This window comes from Bufo bufo, chromosome 3, assembly GCF_905171765.1.
Source record: "Bufo bufo chromosome 3, aBufBuf1.1, whole genome shotgun sequence".
NCBI classification, from domain to species: Eukaryota; Metazoa; Chordata; class Amphibia; order Anura; family Bufonidae; genus Bufo; species Bufo bufo.
In genome coordinates this window covers 334,921,184-334,942,694 of record NC_053391.1, presented here as the reverse complement: position 1 = coordinate 334,942,694, position 21,511 = coordinate 334,921,184, and the positions used below count along the sequence as shown (strand labels likewise).

The 21,511-nt window shown below is 41.3% G+C and overlaps 1 protein-coding gene across 1 annotated transcript in view; it reads left to right on the top strand.

Moving 5' to 3' along the window:
* GRIK3 (glutamate ionotropic receptor kainate type subunit 3) overlaps window positions 1-21,511 on the top strand; it is a 759,616-nt gene that overhangs the window by 316,251 nt on the left and 421,854 nt on the right. The window contains exon 2 of the mRNA XM_040424423.1: window positions 14,175-14,351. Within this exon, the coding sequence (XP_040280357.1) occupies window positions 14,175-14,351 (177 nt within the window). The remainder of the gene's footprint in view (window positions 1-14,174; window positions 14,352-21,511) is intronic.

The following is a 21,511-nucleotide window of genomic DNA, read 5'->3' as shown; positions in this document are numbered from 1 at the left end:
AAACGAAGGACAGTATTCTAATTGTCAGGATTAAAGATAAGCAAATTTCTCAAAAATTTGATTAGGTCGGTACGCAAAATTTTCCGAAAAGATTTGATCCGAATTAATTAGTGGAGAATCACATTTAAAAATAGCTATTTCCTGGCTGCAGAGAGCCTGTATAGTGGTGTAGAACACTGTGCCTTGCAGCAACATGCATAGTGAGTTCGCTGTGGTAGTAAAACAATACTGTGAGTCAGTATGACACATACATGACAGGCGTCGCTCTTAGAATCACTGCACACTTCATTTCTTTGGGCAGTTACGGGGCCAAAACTGACCAAATAACTCAAGTGTGAACTCCACCTTACAGGTCGATGTTAGCGTCAGGTATAAAGAACCGTGCAGAGGCCAAGATCCTACTATAGCATGAAAGAGCACACTTATTTTATAGTGATGAGCGGCAGGGGCAATATTCCAATTTGCGATATTTTGCGAATCTTTGGGCGAATATTCATAATGAATTTGCCAATTTGAGAATTTGCAATTATTTTCTTGATTGCAAAAATTGGCAATTTAATATTTGCGTATTGCACACGCAATACAGGCGTGGGTCACTTTTGCTACATTTTTCAAGCTGCTAGAAGTTTCCTGAGACTGGAGAAAATGGTTGGCACGGTAGAACATTACAATAGCTTTATATGCAGATAGAGTGCTCCAATATGTTTGCGATTGCACAAGTCGTCAATTAATGATTAGAGATGTTGCGAACATAAAATTTCCCGTTCGCGAACGGCGAACGCGAATTTGCGCAAATGTTTGCAAATGGGCGAACCGGGCGAACCACCATAATCTTCAATAGACAGGCAAATTTTATAACCCGCAGGGACTCTTTCTGGCCACAATAGTGATGGAAAAGTTGTTTCAAGGGGACTAACACCTGGACTGTGGTATGCCAGAGGGGGATCCATGGCAAAACTCCCATGGAAAATTACATAGTTGACGCAGAGTGTGGTAAGTTAAATTCGCAATGCAATTAATATAACCTGCATTAATCGCATTGCGATTACAACTTAGATCTGAGATCCTAATGGTTGTATTGCTAGAATTGACGAATATAACGAATATAGCACTATATTCTCAATCTTCGATATATCCTAGCAATACAACCATTAGGAACCCAGCTCTAAGTTGTAATCGCAATGCGATTTATGTAACCTGTATTAATTGCATTGCGATTACAACTTAGAGCTAAGTTCCTAATGGTTGTATTGCTAGAATTGACGAATATAACGAAGATAGCGCTATATTCTCAATCTTCGTTATATTCTAGCAATACAACCATTAGGAACCCAGCTCTAAGTTGAATTCGCAATGCGATTAATATAACCTGTATTAATCGCATTGCGATTACAACTTAGGTCTGAGTTCATAATGGTTGTATTGGTCGCGCCGTCACGTGGTAAAGGAGGACGGGGGTGTGACTCACTGCAGCCTGGTGAGTGGTGGGGCGGCCCGGCAGCTGCCCTGCAGGAGTCTCTGGTGCCGGGAGGAGGAGGTAGGTAGAGCGGCTCTGACTTTATAGACCAAATTATTTTAATAATACCCCAATAATAATAAGTTAATAACCTAACCCCATTCATAAATTACTGTGGATTATTATAGAGATGGCCCCAGGCCAGGAGACATAAGGGGTTGGGTTGAACTGTGGGCACATTTACTAATCTTTGCTCAGGGGGGCCCTCATAAATATAGACCCACATGGTGTGGACTGGTTATTTTTACTAAGGAATATAGTTTAAACGTTTATGTGCAAAAGAGAAAATAAGAAGTCAGCTCCAATCAGATATCTGCACATAGACCAAGACTCTGGGTCTATGCAGATATCTGATTGGAGCTGACTTAGTGACTTCTTTTTTTTCCTCTTTTTCTCTTTATTATGGCTTCGGGGAAGGGGGGGGGCAGGGGTGACACCATTTTCTACCGCACCGGGTGACACCAGCCATAGCAACGCCACTGTAACCATTAGGAACCCAGCTCTAAGTTGAATTCGCAATTGCGATTAATATAACCTGTATTAATCGCATTGCGATTACAACTTAGATCTGAGTTCCTAATGGTTGTATTGCTAGAATTGACGATTCTGAATATAACGATTATAGCACTATATTCTCAATCTTCATTATATTCTAGCAATACAACCATTAGGAACCCAGCTCTAAGTTGAATTCGCTAAGCGATTAATATAACCTGTATTAATCGCATTGCGATTACAACTTAGTCATCCGCGGCGAACGCGAATAAGCTATGTTCGCCGGAAACTATTCGCCGGCGAATAGTTCGGGACATCTCTATTAATGATGCGCATATTTTTGCGCAATACGTGTAACTTCACATTTTAGCAGGTCTGACTACATATTACTGATTGGTGCACTAAGTATTGTTGTGAACTTGTGACATCACAGCACTATGTCTGTAGCATGTATGTATGGACAGCAGAACCTATCACACTACCTAACACCCTGCGCTACACTATATCATTATCTAACCTACACTGACTATCTCCCAATAACTATCAGCATTAAATACGATATATGAGCTAACTATCTAATGTAATTACATAGCAAAGCACAGAGCACAGCAATGACACTGCTGTCTCTCTCAGAACTACAAAAAACTGCAGAAAATGGCTGCAGGGAGGTTCCTAAATAGTAAGGGGTAGGCAACTTTCCTATTGGTTGCTAGGGATGTTGCTAAGCTCAGACAAAGACATTGTAGCCTTCTCATTGGCCCACAAGCAAGAATTCTAGATTTTGTTCAGATGAAACAAAATCTAGAATATTTGAGAAAACAAATATATAGCACTATATTCTAAATATTCTCAAATTCTCGAAGTGGCGATATTCACGATTAAAATTTGTGATTCTAATATTCACGGCCAACACTATTCTTTTACACCATCGTCAGCTGATTCCACATAGATGTCTACAGAACCTGTTCTATTAAACACTTAGTAGAAAGAGGGAGGTGCTCATGCCGCTCAAGCACTAGTGAGACCTCATTTGGAGTATTGTGCTCAGTACTGGAGACCATATCTCCAGAAGGATATTGATACTTTGGAGAGAGTTCAGAGAAGAGCTACTAAACTAGTACATGGATTGCAGGATAAAACTTACCAGGAAAGATTAAAGGACCTTAACATGTATAGCTTGGAAGAAAGACGAGACAGAGGGGATATGATAGAAACTTTTAAATACATAAAGGGAATCAACAAGGTAAAAGAGGAGATAATATTTAAAAGAAGAAAAACTGCTACAAGAGGACATAGTTTTAAATTAGAGGGGCAAAGGTTTAAAAGTAATATCAGGAAGTATTACTTTACTGAGAGAGTAGTGGATGCATGGAATAGCCTTCCTGCAGAAGTGGTAGCTGCAAATACAGTGAAGGAGTTTAAGCATGCATGGGATAGGCATAAGGCCATCCTTCATATAAGATAGGGCCAGGGGCTATCCATAGTATTCACTATATTGGGCAGACTAGATGGGCCAAATGGTTCTTATCTGCCGACACATTCTATGTTTCTATGTTTCTATACAAGTAGAGCCCACCTGACAGAGTGGAGAGGGTGTTAGCAGTAAGTTTGTGTTGACGTCACTAATTATTTTGCCCTTTCTCTGATCCGTCAGAACAATAACCCCCCAAAAAATGGATCCTGTCTGTTGAGTATTCGCCTTCACTCGGTCAGCATTTGGTCAGTAATCCATCAGTATTGCTAATGCCAAAAAAAGAAAACAGGAGTGGATCCAAAACAGAGATGACACGTGTATGGAATATTTGCATGACTTCTGTGTTTTGTACCCACTCCTGCTTTTGGCTACTAAATCATAAGACAATTCTGATGGGAAAATAAAGGCCTTATAGCTGTCTCATTTTTCCTTCCTTCTGACAGATCAGAAGAAGGGTCAAATAAATGATGATGTTAACCAGGCCAAAAAGGCAAAATAGTGGTCCAGTCATGAAGTGGGGAGGGTGGGAACAGCATGAGAAGTCCACATAGTGGCCCAATGACATAGTGTGGAGGTGGCAGCAGCATCAGGAGACCGCAGAGTGGCAAGGTGAAATAGTGTGGAGGTAGCAGCAGCATCAGGAGGTAACAGAAAGCACAATGACAGAGTGTGGAGGTGGCAGCAGAAGAATGAGGACGCAACAAAGTGGCAAGGTGACATAGTGTTAAGGTAGCACCAGCATCAGGAGACCACAGAGTGACAAAGTGATATAGTGTGGAGGTAGCAGCAGCATCAGGAGACCACAGAGTGGCAAGATGACATAGTGTGGAGGTGGCAGCAGCTTCAAGAGACCACAAAGTGGCAAGGTGACATAGTGTGGAGGTGGCAGCAGCATGAAGAGACCACAGAGTTACACGGTGACAGAGTGGGGAGGTGGGTGGCACTAACAGTACCCGCTGACGATGGTGGGTGTAAGAAGGAGCACTTTGCATCAGATGTGTGGCATCAGGCTGGTGGCAGTATCAGAATAGTAGCTGAGGCATGTAGCCATAAGAAACAGGTCTCTTTTGTCAAGGTTTGGGTGAGGCAGCATGGATGATCTAGTCTGATGCATCAGCAATTGGTGAGTGGAAATACTGGCTGATCCATGCCTGATTCATCTTGACAAAGGTCAGTCTCTCCACATTTTGGTCTGTGGACAGGTGAGTTCTCCTTGGGGTAACTATGGTCCCCGCCACACTAAACACCCACTCTGATGCCAAACTACTGGCTGAACAGGACAGCTTTTTCAGGGAAAACCTGGCCAGTTGCAGCCAGAAATCCAGTTTGGCTACCCAGTAGTGCAGATAATCTTCAATGATGGCTGGCAGGGTGCACTCCAAGTATGCCACCACCTGCTGGTCCAGGTTCTGCTGTATGTCTAGCTGCTGGTGAATAGTTTATTCACTATGTGGTTAAAGAAAGCTGCTCATCAGCGACTGTAGATTCAGGCTGCTGCTGATGGAGTTGGTACTGCTCTTGTCACCCCAATCCCCCTCAGCAGCCATGGCAGTGGAACGTGAGCCCAGAGAGGATGGAAATGGCTCAGATAGGCAGCAGACAACTGACTACATATGATGTCTCTATAGTAGTTCAGTTTGTCCTCCCTCACAGCGGGTGTAAAAATGGCCACCATTTTGGACCGATAGTGAGGGTCTAACATGGTGGAGAGCCAGCAGTGATCCCTCTGCCGAATGGTGACAATTCGGCTGTCACTACACAAGCAAGTGAGTATGCATTGTGCAAGTGACTCAGAGGGACTCCCTGCCTCCATATCCACTGCATACTGCCACGGTGTGTCTGAGTCATCTGCGTCTTCATCCTCATTTCCCTCTTGCTCCTCTGGTTGCTCCTGCTCCTCCTTTCCTGTCACCTATGTAGAAAAAACAACCATTTCACTACACATTGCTTGGGCTCCAATGTCCTCCTCCTCTAATTCAGCCCCCACAGGGTTCATATGGCCGTGAGATGTATGCGCCACTTCTCCAGTCCCGTGACCAGACAGATTTACCAGCATCTTTTCCAGGATATGAATCAGGGGAATGATGTTCATTCCATAGTCCTGGCGACTGACAAATAAAGTGGCCTCCTCAAAGGGCATGAGCAAACGTCAGGTGTCACGCATGAGCTGCCACTGGCTAACATTGAAGTTACACAGGAGAGTACCTCTATCCACCTGTATCATCAAAAAATCATTTATGTCCTTTCTCTCGGTCCAGGGTGGTATTCCAATGGGTGGAAATGTTGAATATCAACCTATTTTGAGGGACGCCATTCGGCAACTGTAGCTCAAGAAGGGTGTGCTTGGTGGTGTACGAGTGGCTGAAGTGCATGCAAAGTTTCCTGGCTAATTTTAGGACGTCTTGCAGATAGGTGGAAGACGTCAGGAACCTGTTTACAATCATATTGAACATGTGCGCCATGCAGGGCGCATTGCTCAGTCCTCCTTGATGCAGTGCCGACACCATGGTTCCGATTTTGAGTTGTTGCGGAGAAAGCCAGGATTCGATTTCTTGAAAAAGGACGTGGAGCAGTTCCTCCCCTGTGTTACTCCGTTCGCCCAGGCAAACTAGTTGCAGAACTGCGTGACACCGCCGTGCCTTGCACATGTAGTATGCTGGTGGGACACTGTGAATTGTCCCTGCAGTGGAGGCTGAGGACAAGTTGTAGGATGAGGAGGCAGAGGCGGACATTGTCGCAGGACCAACAGCGTGAGAACGTGGAGGCGGAAGCAGCGTTACCTGGCCAAGTTGCTGGTTTGGCTGGGTAGGAACCACATTTCCCCAGTGGGCCGTAAAGGACAAATATTGTCCTTGACTGTAGTTATAGCTCCACATGTCAGTGCTGCCATGCACTTTGGAAGACACCGACAGGCTCAAGGACTGGCCCACCTTCTGTTCTACATATGTGTGCAGGACTGGTACTGCCTTTTTAGCAAAGAAATGACGGCTTGGGACTCTCAACCTCAGCTCGCCACAATCCATCAGTTCTCTGAGAGGTGCATAATCCACCACTTGGAAAGGGAGGGAATGCAGTACCAGCAACTTGGCCAGGAGCAAGTTCAGCTTCCGTGCTGTTGAATGAGTGCAGGCCTACTGTTGTCTCTTGGCAATCGCTTCGGTGATCGATTGTTGACGGAATGACTGACTAGGAGGAGGAGGAACAGGAGCATCAGGACCAGCAGATAATGGGAAGGACAGACAGCTTCCTTCGGCTGAGGTGGTGGAGCCTTGACTGCCTGAAATCGGGTGCGTTCCCCTGGGGTATGCAGCGGTTGCTGAGAAAGGCTGGACCACCACATTGGAGCCATGGTTCTCCCAGGCCACTTTATGGTGACGCTGCATATGTTGACGCAGGGCCGTAGTGCTAATATTGGCACCCTGTCAACGCTTCACCTTCTGCCCACAGAGTCAACAAATGGCCATGTTCACCTCCCCCGGTGGCTTAACAAAAAACTGCCACACCGTCGAGTAGGTTATTTTACCCCCAACACTCCACACTGACTGACTGCTACCGCCACTGCCTCTGTGAACCCGTTCACCACTACTTTCTGGGCCGGTAGGCTCCTGCGAACCAGATGGTCTACCTCATCACACGTTTGGCTCCCAACCTCCCACTTCTGCCACCCTGCTTACTCCCGGGCATGCTACCGACTTGCTGGCTCCACTGCTGCCTCACGCGCAAGCTGCCATCCTCTTCTCCCGATGATGATGAAGCCCCTTTGTAACCCGCCTCCCAATTGCGATCGGCTACATCAAGTAGTGTCGGCACGTCACTGATGTCCTTCTCAACGGTATCTGACCCAGGAGTCTGACCGCTCAGAACACCAGCTCCCATGCCACTCTCCTCATTACTACTTGCCCGCCTACCGGAGGAAGTGGTGGATATCTCCTTCAGATCTTGGCTAGGCAGTAGCTGCTGACTGTCCTCTAGTAGCTCGTCTTTGCTGTATAGTGGAGCTGAGCCCACAGCATATAGTACTTCTCTGGCTGAGGGAACAGAAAAGGACAAAGGCAAATTTAGGACAGGTGAGGACACAGGGCCTGCTCCCGGGCCATGTCAACTAAGGGTTGTGTCTGACAAACCCACCACCTCTCGGCTGGGGGTGTCTGATATCACTTGCGACGAAGTCGAAGATCGAGTAAACCATTCAAGAACCACTGGGTTGCTGGTTAAGACACGACCACTGCCACGCCTCCTTACTCTTCTGCGACCTGTGCCTGGGCCAAAAACATTTAAGCCTATGCCCCTCCCCTGTGCAAGGCTTATCACTTTTCTGTCTGACATACTGTTAGATCAAAGAAGTAAATAAAAAGGAAATTAATACATGCCAAAAACGCTATAATATTTTCACTTCACCACACAACGGCTAATAACCCCTTTTTTTCCCCACTAATACACGGCAAAAAAAGGTTTTAGAACACATAACTGCGGCTGTGAAGGCAAATAATATTATTTTTTTGGCACTAATACACGCCAAAAAGGGCTGTAATTTTCTCACTTCGCCACACAACGGCTAATAAGCCCCCTTTTGTCCCCCCACTAATACACGCCAAAAAGGGCTTTTATTTTCTCACTTCACCACACAACAGCTAATAAGTCCCTTTTTTTCCTCACTAAAACACGCCAAAAAAAGGCTTTAGAACATATAACTGCGGCCGTGAATGGCAAATATAGTTTTTTTTGCCACTAATACACGCCAAAAAGCGCTGTAATTTTCTCACTTCAATACACAACAGCTAATAAGCCCCTTCCCCCCCCCACTAATACACAACAAAAAAAGGCTTTAGAACATATATATAACTGCACCGCACAAGGGCTAATAAGACCCCAATAACAAGAACGGTTTGCTGGAATTTCAAAAGTACTGCAAACCTGAAATGAGCAGCACTATAATGACAATTTGGATCCCCAGTCAGTGCAGCAAGGTGTAATAGGATTGTTCCTATTACCCAGGCTGTCCACTCCCCTTTTGAACCCTGTTCTGCATCAATACTGTGTAATAATTCCTCCATATCCTTTCCCTAAACTTCTAATGCTCTTTCCCTGAACTTCTATTGAGCAACATATACATTTTTAAGTCTTTCCTAGCACTGTCCCTAGCGCCTGCTAACATCTCTCCCTGTACTAAGTGCACTGAAAAATTGCTGAATCCAAGATGGCTGAGGCTATTTATAGGGCTCATATAAAGCAGAAAATTGATTCCAGCTCACTAATAGTCGCACGTGCAACGGAGAAGCCATACTAACTTTGCGATACCAATTTGTGGTCTTAATTACATATCTAATCCACAAGCTACCAATGTCTCAAATATAGCTCAACATTTCATACAAACACATAACTGCAATACCAATAGTTTATGCACATTTGCTTTTGAAAAAGTCACTGTCCCAGCTAGAGGAGGTAATATCAAAAAGAAAATATTGCTACGATAAGCTTACTGGATTTTCCGATTGAACTCTAGAAGCCCCCATGGACTTAATCTTAAAAAGAGCTAATGTATCTGTATTGAATCCATTAATGTCATTACTAATCCCATGAAAATATTTTCTCATTATTATTGCTACCATTTGTGTCGGATGTTACGCTGGAGTTTATAGAGCATGGTTTTTCCTTTTATTTTCAGTAATTTGCCTTTCCATTCTTCTACTCCTCTGTAGTGTTTCTTTTTCTCTCCTACTCTGTAACTTAAACAATGTGACACGCGGGTCTCCATTCACACCATGCGGTTTCCATGCAGTTCATTTTATTTCTTCAATTGCCTCTGCATGGTTAGTTATGCATGGTACCTTGTGCATGGGACCCCAGTGCATATTTTCCTTTATAAGGATTTTATATTATACACGTAATTTTTTTCACTTGTGGTATTTAATGTCAATGTTTTTTGAGTAGGAGCTGCCCCAGTTTGAGCTTTGTTTGGACTCCACTCCCAGTCACCTGTGCCTTTTTTTTTTTTTGCACCTGATTGGAGGTGGAGTTTTACAAGTATGCTCGGGCAGTTTTCAGATCATGACTAAGAGCCTGTCGGCTCGAAACATGTCAGTCTGACGGGAGGTGTTGGGAGACTTTTTCCACTGCACTGTATGTACTTGATGGATATGAAATAAAGACTGTTCAAGATTTCTATTTAACTACGTGCTGGAAATTTTCCATCTGTTGATATTTATAGGGCTGTGACATCACAGGGCTAACTGGCTGCTGACTGGCTGCATGCATGGCAATGTGGGTGATCCCTCCTTTCCAGAGTTCCTTGCTCCATGTCCTAACATGTTCATCAGCCATTTTAGGAAAAAATTTGATTAGTTAACACGAAGCGTGAGGAAATTCAGATTTGGTGCGAATCTAATAATTCCTGAAATTCGTATAGAATTTCACTTTGTCAGCTTCGATTCGCTTATCTCTAGTCAGGATCAAAAAAACATAGGGTAGTCAATGTCAAGCAAAGGAGTAATTGTAAGTAAAATGAGGGTACCAACTTACACATAGTTAGAAAACTCACCATGATTAATAAATGTGAGGTAAAAATCAAGCTGAAGTTCAAAGGTGGCAAAAACTGGCAGTCAAAATCTGGGGTGAAAGATATTATTCAGCACAAGCAAAACAAAGTAAACATGTCAGTCACATATTTTAAAGGGGTTAGCCACTTGATGGCTACTGATGTGTATGTAAGATGACTATAAAATACTTACTAATAAAGATTCTGTTGAGAACTACTATATTTCATAAGTCATGTCCCCTTCTTGGCCAAGTCTTTTACACTGTCCACATAGAGGTTCTGTCCAAATGGTAGCCACTGATGGAGGGTCATGTGACCAGATACATCTCTCCGCCTTCTCCTTTCAATCACAAGGCACCTGTACTAAACTTCCAACAGTGCAAGTGCAGATGGAAGGTGCAGTGTGAATGTCTGAAGGGTACTAAGTGGCTTGTATCCATCAACAGCCATCTTATGAACAGGACCTCTGTGTGGAAAGCACAAATAAAATAAAGAAAATGGAACAGAATATCAACAGAGGCTATATTACTAAGTGTCATTTTACAAATACATTGATTAACGGTAGCCAGAAAGTGGCCAACACCTTTAATTGTTCAATTGGTTTTGGTATTTACGGCATTCAAGACAGATTTTCCACATAATAGATTGAAATTGTGTGAGATCTAGTGTGATAGCCCAATCAGTCTTCAGACAACCCTGCCAAAACGAGTAGAGTAGTGGCAGATGTGACTAAAAGACACTAAAAGACACTGCTGGAGCTGCCAGTGGTTAACCTGCTCAGCTTTCCAAAAAGTCATCATAGTTTTGTAGGACAATTGTAGTTAATTTTCAGACTGACATCAAAATTTCTAGAGAAAAGTTTGAAAGTTCTTTTTTCAATGGCATGATGTCTGTGGAGAAATATACTATTTTTATTATTATTAATGATGCCTCTGAACAGCACAGTGAACAGAGGAGCCAACATATGGCCATGGCTTGCTTCATTAAAAGACTTCTCGTTATTTTGATCTCTACTGTTTATTTTTCTCATTGGGGACATATTTCTTTAATTGTTGTTTTAATTTTCTCATGTCTAATTGACAAAGGATCCAGATGGACTAAATCTTTATGGTTTCAGTATGTATTAGGAAGAGTTATGGACCATTTATTTGTCTATTAACACTATCAACGGTTGAGAAACTTTATCTGTAGATGTTTAACATCTCATGTGCCAGTCAATCAGATGGTATATTCCAGCATTTTAAGCAAGTTAGGATTTTCTCTCTCTTTATACTTTCTAAACATTTTTTTTACATTATTTTACAATTTTTCATCACATATAGCCATAATCAAAATGTTACGAATTTATGCTCAATCCCATGATGAAACTAAAGCAAACATAAGTTTTACAATTATTATGAACAGGGTAAAATCTAGGCATACCTGGGTCAATGGTATAGAACAGTGGTGGCGAACCTATGGCACGGGTGCCAGAGGCGGCACTCGGAGCCCTCTCTGTGGGCACTCACACCCTGGAAAAAGTCTGAGTGTACCAATATGCCTTAGACCTTTCCTGCCATTCATCAGCGCAGGACGCACCATGAACAGCACAGGCAGCACACTGAATGTAGACAGGCTATTATAGCTACTACATGATAAAGTACATGAAAGATATACTATATTGGACTGTAGGATTCAGGTTAACTTGCCGCGTTTGCACTTTGAGATAAATAAGGGGGTTTTGGGGTTGCAGTTTGGGCACTCGGTCTCTAAAAGGTTCGCCATCACTGGTATAGAAGATGCAATTTTTTTGCAGGTATATATTACACATTAGCCTTATGAACAAATACATTTGGTTCCATCGTACTCACTGAAATCAATATAAAATGGCATACCTTCAAAGAAAATATTTATATACTAAAACCATACCAATGCTGCATTAGACCACTATACAAAAACCTCATAATACTACCATATCATGGCAATACATTTCCATCCATACCAGACCCAATATTACCAACATAGCATGCCCAAATACGATCACTAGATAGTAACATAATAATATTATAACATAGTGACCAATAGTACATCTACATTGTGTCACACAGGTGGTATGTGGGACATCACCATAATAATACACACCAGACAAATCAATAGTGTACTGTCCAGATGGAGTAAAAGGCATATTTTAACAGAAATGGAATTCCATTAACTTACAGCAATGTATTTCATTTCTAAAGCACATAAATGCAACAGAAATTGACACCTGCTTACCCTAGTGCTACCTCTGTTTTATTTGCGTGTTCTTACCTTACTATACTATAGTTGTTAGCCATACAGATGAAAGATTCAGTAAAATATGTTCATGGTTCACAAATACAAAGTATCAGGGTACAAACGTAAGGTATGTTTCATCAACTTATCTATAAAGATTTGCAAATGGAACCTTTCTGTATAAGTTTAGTCTCCATTTTCATCTTTTTATCATTAAAGTGACAGATTCCTTCATTCATGATTACCTTATCCCCAATGCTTTTTAATGCTTTAAAAAATGTGTAGATTTGTATGCTGGATATGAAAATGCTAGGTATACTTTATCCAACATAAAAAAAAATATCATATATTTTTCCATTATTTCAATGTTCTCAGATTAAGACAATCAATCTTTACATCCAACCTTAAAGATTGTTGCTCATTGTAATAGTTAACTGCAGATGAAAGAGTAAGGCCTCATGCTCGCCGTTGTTTTCGTCCGCACTCTGTGTGCTTTCCGCATCCGTTGCTCCGTTCCGTGGCCCCGCAAAAATAATATAACATGTCCTATTCTTGTCCGTGCTTTGCGGACAAGAATAGGCATTTATATTAAAGGCTGTCCGTGCCGTTCCGCAAATTGCGGAAAGCGCACGGACGCCATCCGTGTTTTGCGGATCCGCAACGGTCGTGTGCATGAGGCCTAAGCCAAATGTCATTACATGTGCACTTTTAGCTTCCTCAATCTTTGGAAAACTGTACAAATTTTTCTCAACTAATGCACCAAATTTGCTTTATCATGATTTGATTGTTCGAATTGTGTTGCACAGGCAAAGATGTCTCAAAGAACCTCAAATAAATATTAAAGGGAGTTTCTTGGACTCAGCAGGCCCCACAAATATCTCACATTTAGAAGAAAGTTTACAATATACTTATTAACTTGAAGTTGCTTGGATTGGCCATGTGATGCTATTCTTCAGAAAATCCTGCATCCTCCAAAATAATGTCCTTTAACTTGTTACCAGCATAAGATATGGACAGGATGTCACTTGCACTGCCCAGCATGAGGGAGTTGCTGTTGATGGTGCCAGAACTATTTGCCTCCGTGGCACATGCGTGAAGTCAGGAATCCACCTTGTGTGGGCATATGTCATGGAGTCAAATAATTCTGGTCCTGTCTACAGCACTTCCCCAATCCTGGGCTGTGGAAGTCAAATAAAGCCCAAGCTAAAAACCTGGTTAAGGATGTGATGTCGGTGCATGCAGAATTTTCAGAAGAGGAACTTTGAAATGTTATACTACAAATAGGAGTGAGCGAACCTGTGGAAGTTCGGGTTCGCTGGGTTCGGCCGAACTTCAGGTCAAAGTTCGGGTACCCGGACCCGAACCTGCCCGGACCGAACCTGCCCGGACCCGAACCTGACCCCGAACCCGGACCCCATTAAAGTCAATGGGGACCCAAACTTCACTTTATTTTTTTCCGTCATAACATGGTTATAACGGAAAATAATAGCATTCTTAAGACAGAATGCTAAATAAAATGGCAATTGAGGGGTTAAAAACAATAAAAAAAAACTAACCTCATCCACTTGATCGCGCAGCCGGTATCCTCTTCTTTCTTCAGGACCTACAAAAGGACCTGTGATGATGTCACCGCAATCACCTGAACACTGAACCCGAACTTCAGTGAAAAAGTCTAGGTTCGAGTCCGGGTACCCGAACTGGCAAAGTTCTATACAAACCCGAACTGTAAAGTTTGGTACGAACCCAAATTACAAACTGTCTTCTACAGGCAAGATATGAGTAATCAATGTGGTTTTGCAGAGCTCCCTGGGTCCCAGAAACCCCTATTGGCATTTCTTGTCTGGCTATAAATATTACTGAATATTACAGAATCTTATCTTTCTGCTCTATTGTATTTACAGGAGGCATCTTTGAGTTTCTGGAAGGACCCACTGGGCAGATTGTCAGTGCAGAAGAACAAGCCTTTAGATTTGCTGCAAACATCATCAACAGAAATCGAACGCTATTACCAAACACAACACTAACCTACGATATTCAGAGAATCAATCTCTATGACAGTTTTGAAGCCAACAGGAAAGGTCGGAGGTTTTATAATATATTAACTCCTTTGGGAACAGAGTTTTATATGTATTTTCATTTTTTCTGCTCCACCTTCCAAGAACCATAAATGTTTTACTTTTCTCTTCACATAGTTGTATGAGGGCTTGTTTTTGTAGGATAATTTGTATTTTTTTTATGACATTTAATTTGCCATATATTGTACTGAAAAAATGGAAAAAGAAATTATTTGTGCGGTAAAAAAAATCCTCAAAGTTTTTTGGGTTTTGTTTTTACATATTCGAATTATGAATATTTATCATGAAAATTGCAACTTTGAGAATTTGCAAATATTTCAAATGTAGTGCTATATATTTGTTTTTTAGAATATTTGTCATTTTTTTCCATCTGATGTAATGATTCCTCCCTGCTTAAATTGCTTGACAAGCAACTTAAGCAGGAAGAAATCATAACTTCAGATGGATAAAAAATGACAAATATTCTAAAAAGCGAATATATAGCACTATATTCAATATAGTGCTATATATTTGTTTTTTAGAATATTCGTCAATGACGAATATTCTAAAAAACAAATATATAGCACTATATTCGATATAGTGCTATATATTTGTTTTTTATAATATTCATAATTTTTTTCCATCTGAAGTCATGATTCCTCCCTGTCTAAGTTGCTTGAAAAGCAACTTAAGCAGGGAGGAATCATAACTTCAGATGGAAAAAAATGACGAATATTCTAAAAAACTAATATATAGCACTATCTTCTATAGTGCTATATATTTGTTTTTGACCCACGCCTGTATTGATTGCGTAATATTCGCATATTACGCGGTCATTACCTTGCCGATTTTTTTTGTAAAAAATGTAGAATTTAACGAATATTTGAATTCGCGAATATTTAACGAATATTCTCCAAAATATTTGCGAAATATCGTGAATTCAAATATGACCCCTGCCGCTCATCACTACAGGTCAGTACGACTACATTGATAACAGATTTATGGTTTTATGATGTTTTACTACTTTTAAAAATTAAAGCCTTTTTGAAATACAATTTTTTGCATTACTATATTTTGGCACTAAAAGTTTTTACATATTTCTTATTGCTATATTAAGGCTTGTTTTTCGTGGGATAAACTATAGTTTTCATTGGTATCATTGCGGGATACATACAACTTTTTGATCACATTTAATTAATTTTTTTTTTATCAAGCATTTAGATTTTTTTTCCCATTATGACATTCACCATGCAGGATACATATAATAGTTCTGACATTTTCAGATACAACAATATCAATTGTGTCTGTTTTTATTTTTGCACATAAAATGGGTAAAGGGTTGATTTGAATTTTTAATTCTTTAGCTTTTCTAATATTTTAAAAAAACTTTTTTGTTTCATTTATATATTTTTGGGGGACTTGAACATGCAATTGTTCAATCACAAATACAATAGACTGTAGTAGTACACTTTTAAAGTCTATGAGAATCTCCCTACTTGCTATTAAGCCCTGCTGTAAGCAAGGCTTAACAGGTGTTTTCCTATAGCATGCCTGAGAGCCTTCACAAACCAATCTGAGTTTAGAGGGAGCTCCCTTTCACTTACTAACCACTTTGATGATCTACTGATTACGGCATCTGAGGGATCAAAAGACCAGAATTTGAGTCACCTCCCACTCTGGTAATTGCAATTCAGCATAAATTGTATTACATAGCCAGTACTCACCTCATATTGAGTGGGCACTGCTCGTGAACCCACTCCAAACAACCCTCACACATCTCAGATGCATAGGTACGTGAAGGTGTGTGTAGGGATTCAAACAGATGTCTTGAATCTGAATAAGATAAATGCAATTGGCTGTCAGTTCCATATATATCCCTCGTAGGTTTGTCTGTAATTCCTTTGAATTTTATAGACACTTTAAGATATCTTTATGATCATATGTAGTTATGAGCGAAGTTATCAAAACTTTGATTCGGCTACTTGACCAAATTTCACAAAGAATTTTGCCTCTTGATAAATTACTTTGTTATGAAGCACATTTCTTTGTAATTAGCGGGTGCAATGATGGGGAACAACAATTGTGCCGGCTTCTGTCATTGAACCCCTCAGATGCCACGATCAGCAATGTGATGAACATTGAGGGCTTTCAGGGTTAAATCAGGTAGGAGGGAAAAAAACACCTTATCCACTTGATTGCATAGATGTTGCGATCATCTTGATTGAAGACACCGCACAAAATCTTGCGTGCTGATGTGATGACGTCATCATGTATCACCATATGTCACCGTACGTGAGATTTAACGCAGGATTTTCAATTAAGATGACTGCGCCTGCCCCTTCGTGTGCAAATGGATGAGGTGAGTATGATTTTTTTCCATCCTTTTCATGGAAAATTGATTCGTTACCACAAAGCACAAGGAAATTCTACCTCACGGCGAATGAAATTTTCCCTGAAATTCAGATCAAAGTCCAATTCGGACACATCAATTCACTCAACCCTAATCATATGTATATGGTTTTATTGTATAGAGAACAATCTCTTTATAAATATAGATAGAAGTAGAAAATTTTAAGTTATGTGCAACATCCTAAAATTTGGGTTTGACCTTCAGAGAGAGAGATTTTCATAATACATGACATGTAATATTTGGCATTAAAGAGAGATTTCTACAGTATCTATAAAGTGCAACCAATGAGTCATCTAAAACATAGCACGATACCAAGCTATTAAATGCATGCTTTGTTTCATAGAGTATAGAGACAAATGGTTTCTGATTTGTGTTGTAGGGTAGAATTTGTTCAGTAGTTATCCTTGTTGATTTACTTTTGAGTACTACACATAATCAAGAGTTCTGTGGTCAAGTTTCCATCTCATCCAGTTAGTTCATGGACAGTTTATGAATCCATTGTCTATTGTGGCCAGAGCTAAACCAATAAAAAATAATCTTTGCCTCCCACTGGTTGAAATTGCGCTTAACAAACCCATAGTAAATAATGTAGATTGTCTACTTATCCCTTGTTGTACAGCCCAGAAGCTATAGTTGTTGTAGTATACACTTAAGGCTACTTTCATACTCGCATTTTGTGCATATCCGTTTGTATTATCTTTAACATAGCCAAGACGGATCCATCTTGAACACCATTGAAAGTCAATGGAGGACGGATCCGTTTTCTATTGTGCCAGATTGTGTCAGTGAAAACAGATCCGTCCCCATTGACTTACATTGCGTGCCAGGACGGATCCGTTTGGCTCAGTTTCATCAGACGGACACCAAAACGCTGCAAGCAGTGTTTTGGTGTCCGTCTCTAAAGCGGAATGTAGAGTGAACTGATGCATTCTGAGCGAATCCTTTTCCATTCAGAATGCATTAGAATGCAAACTGATCCGTTTTAGACCACTTGTGAGAGCCCTGAACGGATCTCACAAACGGAAAGCCAAAATGTGAGTGTGAAAGTAGACTAATGTGCTGCATTTACTTTATGTGACTTGAGAGCAAGAAAAGTGCTGGAGTAAAATGATATTCAAGGATCATTTATGTTTATATTTTTTTCTTTTATTTTGTGCTGTGTATATTTTTCAACTTTCAGTGTGCATTCAAATATTTTATCTACATTAAAATAAAGATTTTTATTAAATTTTTTGTCCTACCTGACAGTAGAATTGTTCAGACAGTTTTTTTGTAGAGAGTGTATATCTACAAATTAAGAAATGTCATTATTATAAGAGTAAATATAAGTGATAAGCCCCCTTTTATTAATCTTATCCTCTTAAGAGAAGTAGTGAGACTTGTAAAAGACGTAGAGCCTCCCAGCACCTCACAACTGATTGCTATACTACAAGGTCCTTTTACACAGGCTAAAGATTAGGACAATTATCAGGGATGAACATTCGTATGAACGTTTAGTCTCAATAATTCTTCCATGTAAAGGTCCTGCTGATCACCTGACAAGGCAGTGATCATTCATCCCTATACAGAGAAAATGAATGCTGAATGTAAGTGTATTTCTACTGCAACTGAATGATCAGGCAATGATCAGAACACAATAGCGCTAACATAGCTCATACAAATACAAACATTATATATAAACTAATACTGCTAAGAACCTCTATGTTATTTATCATATGAAAATATGAAGATATATGTATATGTATATACACTGCTCAAAAAAATAAAGGGAACACAAAAATAACACATCCTAGATCTGAATTAATTAAATATTTTTCTGAAATACTTTGTTCTTTACATAGTTGAATGTGCTGACAACAAAATCACACAAAAATTAAAAAATGGAAAACAAATTTTTTATCCCATTGAGGTCTGGATTTGGAGTCACACTCAAAATTAAAGTGGAAAAACACACTACAGGCTGATCCAACTTTGATGTAATGTCCTTAAAACAAGTCAAAATGAGGCTCAGTAGTGTGTGTGGCCTCCATGTGCCTGTATGACCTCCCTACAATGCCTGTGCATGCTCCTGATGAGGTGGCGGACGGTCTCCTGAGGGATCTCCTCCCAGACCTGGACTAAAGCATCTGCCAACTCCTGGACAGTCTGTGGCGCAACGTGACGTTGGTGGATAGAGCGAGACATGATGTCCCAGATGTGCTCAATTGGATTCAGGTCTGGGGAACGGGCGGGCCAGTCCATAGCATCAATGCCTTCGTCTTGCAGGAACTGCTGACACACTCCAGCCACATGAGGTCTAGCATTGTCTTGCATTAGGAGGGACCCAGGGCCAACCGCACCAGCATATGGTCTCACAAGGGGTCTGAGGATCTCATCTCGGTACCTAATGGCAGTCAGGCTAGCTCTGCCGAGCACATGGAGGGCTGTGCGGCCCTCCAAAGAAATGCCACTGCACACCATTACTGACCCAATGCCAAACCGGTCATGCTGGAGGATGTTGCAGGCAGCAGAACGTTCTCCACGGCGTCTCCAGACTCTGTCACGTCTGTCACATGTGCTCAGTGTGAACCTGCTTTCATCTGTGAAGAGCACAGGGTGCCAGTGGCGAATTTGCCAATCTTGGTGTTCTCTGGCAAATGCCAAACGTCCTGCATGGTGTTGGGCTGTAAGCACAACCCCCACCTGTGGACGTCGGACCCTCATATCACCCTCATAGAGTCTGTTTCTGACCGTTTGAGCAGACACATGCACATTTGTGGCCTACTGGAGGTTATTTTGCAGGGCTCTGGCAGTGCTCCTCCTGTTCCTCCTTGCACAAAGGCGGAGGTAGCGGTCCTGTTGCTGGGTTGTTGCCCTCCTACGGCCTCCTCCACGTCTCCTGATGTACTGGCCTGTCTCCTGGTAGCGCCTCCATGCTCTGGACAAACCTTCTTGCCACAGCTCGCATTGATGTGCCATCCTGGATAAGCTGCACTACCTGGGCCACTTGTGTGGGTTGTAGACTCCGTCTCATGCTACCACTAGAGTGAAAGCACCGCCAGCATTCAAAAGTGACCAAAACATCAGCCAGGAAGCATAGGAACTGAGAAGTGGTCTGTTGTTACCACCTGCAGAGCCACTCCTTTATTGGGGGTGTCTTGCTAATTGCCTATAATTTTCACCTGTTATCTATCCCATTTGCACAACAGCATGTGAAATTGATTGTCACTCAGTGTTGCTTCCTAAGTGGACAGTTTGATTTCACAGAAGTGTGATTGACCTGGAGTTACATTGTGTTGTTTAAGTGTTCCCTTTATTTTTTTGAGCAGTGTATATATATATATATATATATATATATATATATATATATGTATATACAGTTGCAAGAAAAAGTATGTGAACCCTTTGGAATGATATGGATTTCTGCACAAATTGGTCATAAAATGTGATCTGATCTTCATCTAAGTCACAACAATAGACAATCACAGTCTGCTTAAACTAATAACACACAAAGAATTAAATGTTACCATGTTTTTATTGAACACACCATGTAAACATTCACAGTGCAGGTGGAAAAAGTATGTGAACCCTTGGATTTAATAACTGGTTGAACCTCCCTTGGCAGCAATAACTTCAACCAAACGTTTCCTGTAGTTGCAGATCAGACGTGCACAACGGTCAGGAGTAATTCTTGACCATTCCACTACAGAACTGTTTCAGTTCAGGAATATTCTTGGGATGTCTGGTGTGAATCGCTTTCTTGAGGTCATGCCACAGCATCTCAATCGGGTTGAGGTCAGGACTCTGACTGGGCCACTCCAGAAGGCGTATTTTCTTCTGTTTAAGCCATTCTGTTGTTGATTTACTTCTATGCTTTGGGTCGTTGTCCTGTTGCAACACCCATCTTCTGTTGAGCTTGAGCTGGTGGACAGATGGCCTTAAGTTCTCATGCAAAATGTCTTAATAAACTTGGGAATTCATTTTTCCTTCGATGATAGCAATCCATCCAGGCCCTGAAGCAGCAAAGCAGCCCCAAACCATGATGCCCCCACCACCATACTTCACAGTTGGGATGAGGTTTTGATGTTGGTGTGCTGTGCCTCTTTTTCTCCACACATAGTGTTGTGTGTTTCTTCCAAACAAATCAACTTTGGTTTCATCTGTCCACAGAATATTTTGCCAGTACTGCTGTGGAACATCCAGGTGCTCTTGTGCAAACTGTAAACATGCAGCAATGTTTTTTTTGGACAGCAGTGGCTTCCTCTGTGGTATCCTCCCATGAAATCCATTCTTGTTTAGTGTTTTACGTATTGTAGATTCACTAACAGGGATGTTAGCATATGCCAGAGACTTTTGTAAGTCTTTAGCTGACACTCTAAGATTCTTCTTCACCTCATTGAGCAGTCTGCGCTGTGCTCTTGCAGTCATCTTTACAGGACGGCCACTCCTAGGGAGAGTAGCAGCAATGCTGAACTTTCTCCATTTATAGACAATTTGTCTTACCGTGGACTGATGAACAGCAAGACTTTTGGAGATACTTTTGTAACCCTTTCCAGCTTTATGCAAGTCAACAATTATTAATCGTAGGTCTTCTGAGAGCTCTTTTGTGCGAGGCATCATTCACATCAGGCAATGCTTCTTGTGAAAAGCAAAACCAGAACTGGTGTGTGTTTTTTATAGGGCAGGGCAGCTGTAACCAACACTTCCAATCTCATCTCATTGATTGGACTCCAGTTGGCTGACACCTCACTCCAATTAGCTCTTGGAGATGTCATTAGTCTAGGGGTTCACATAC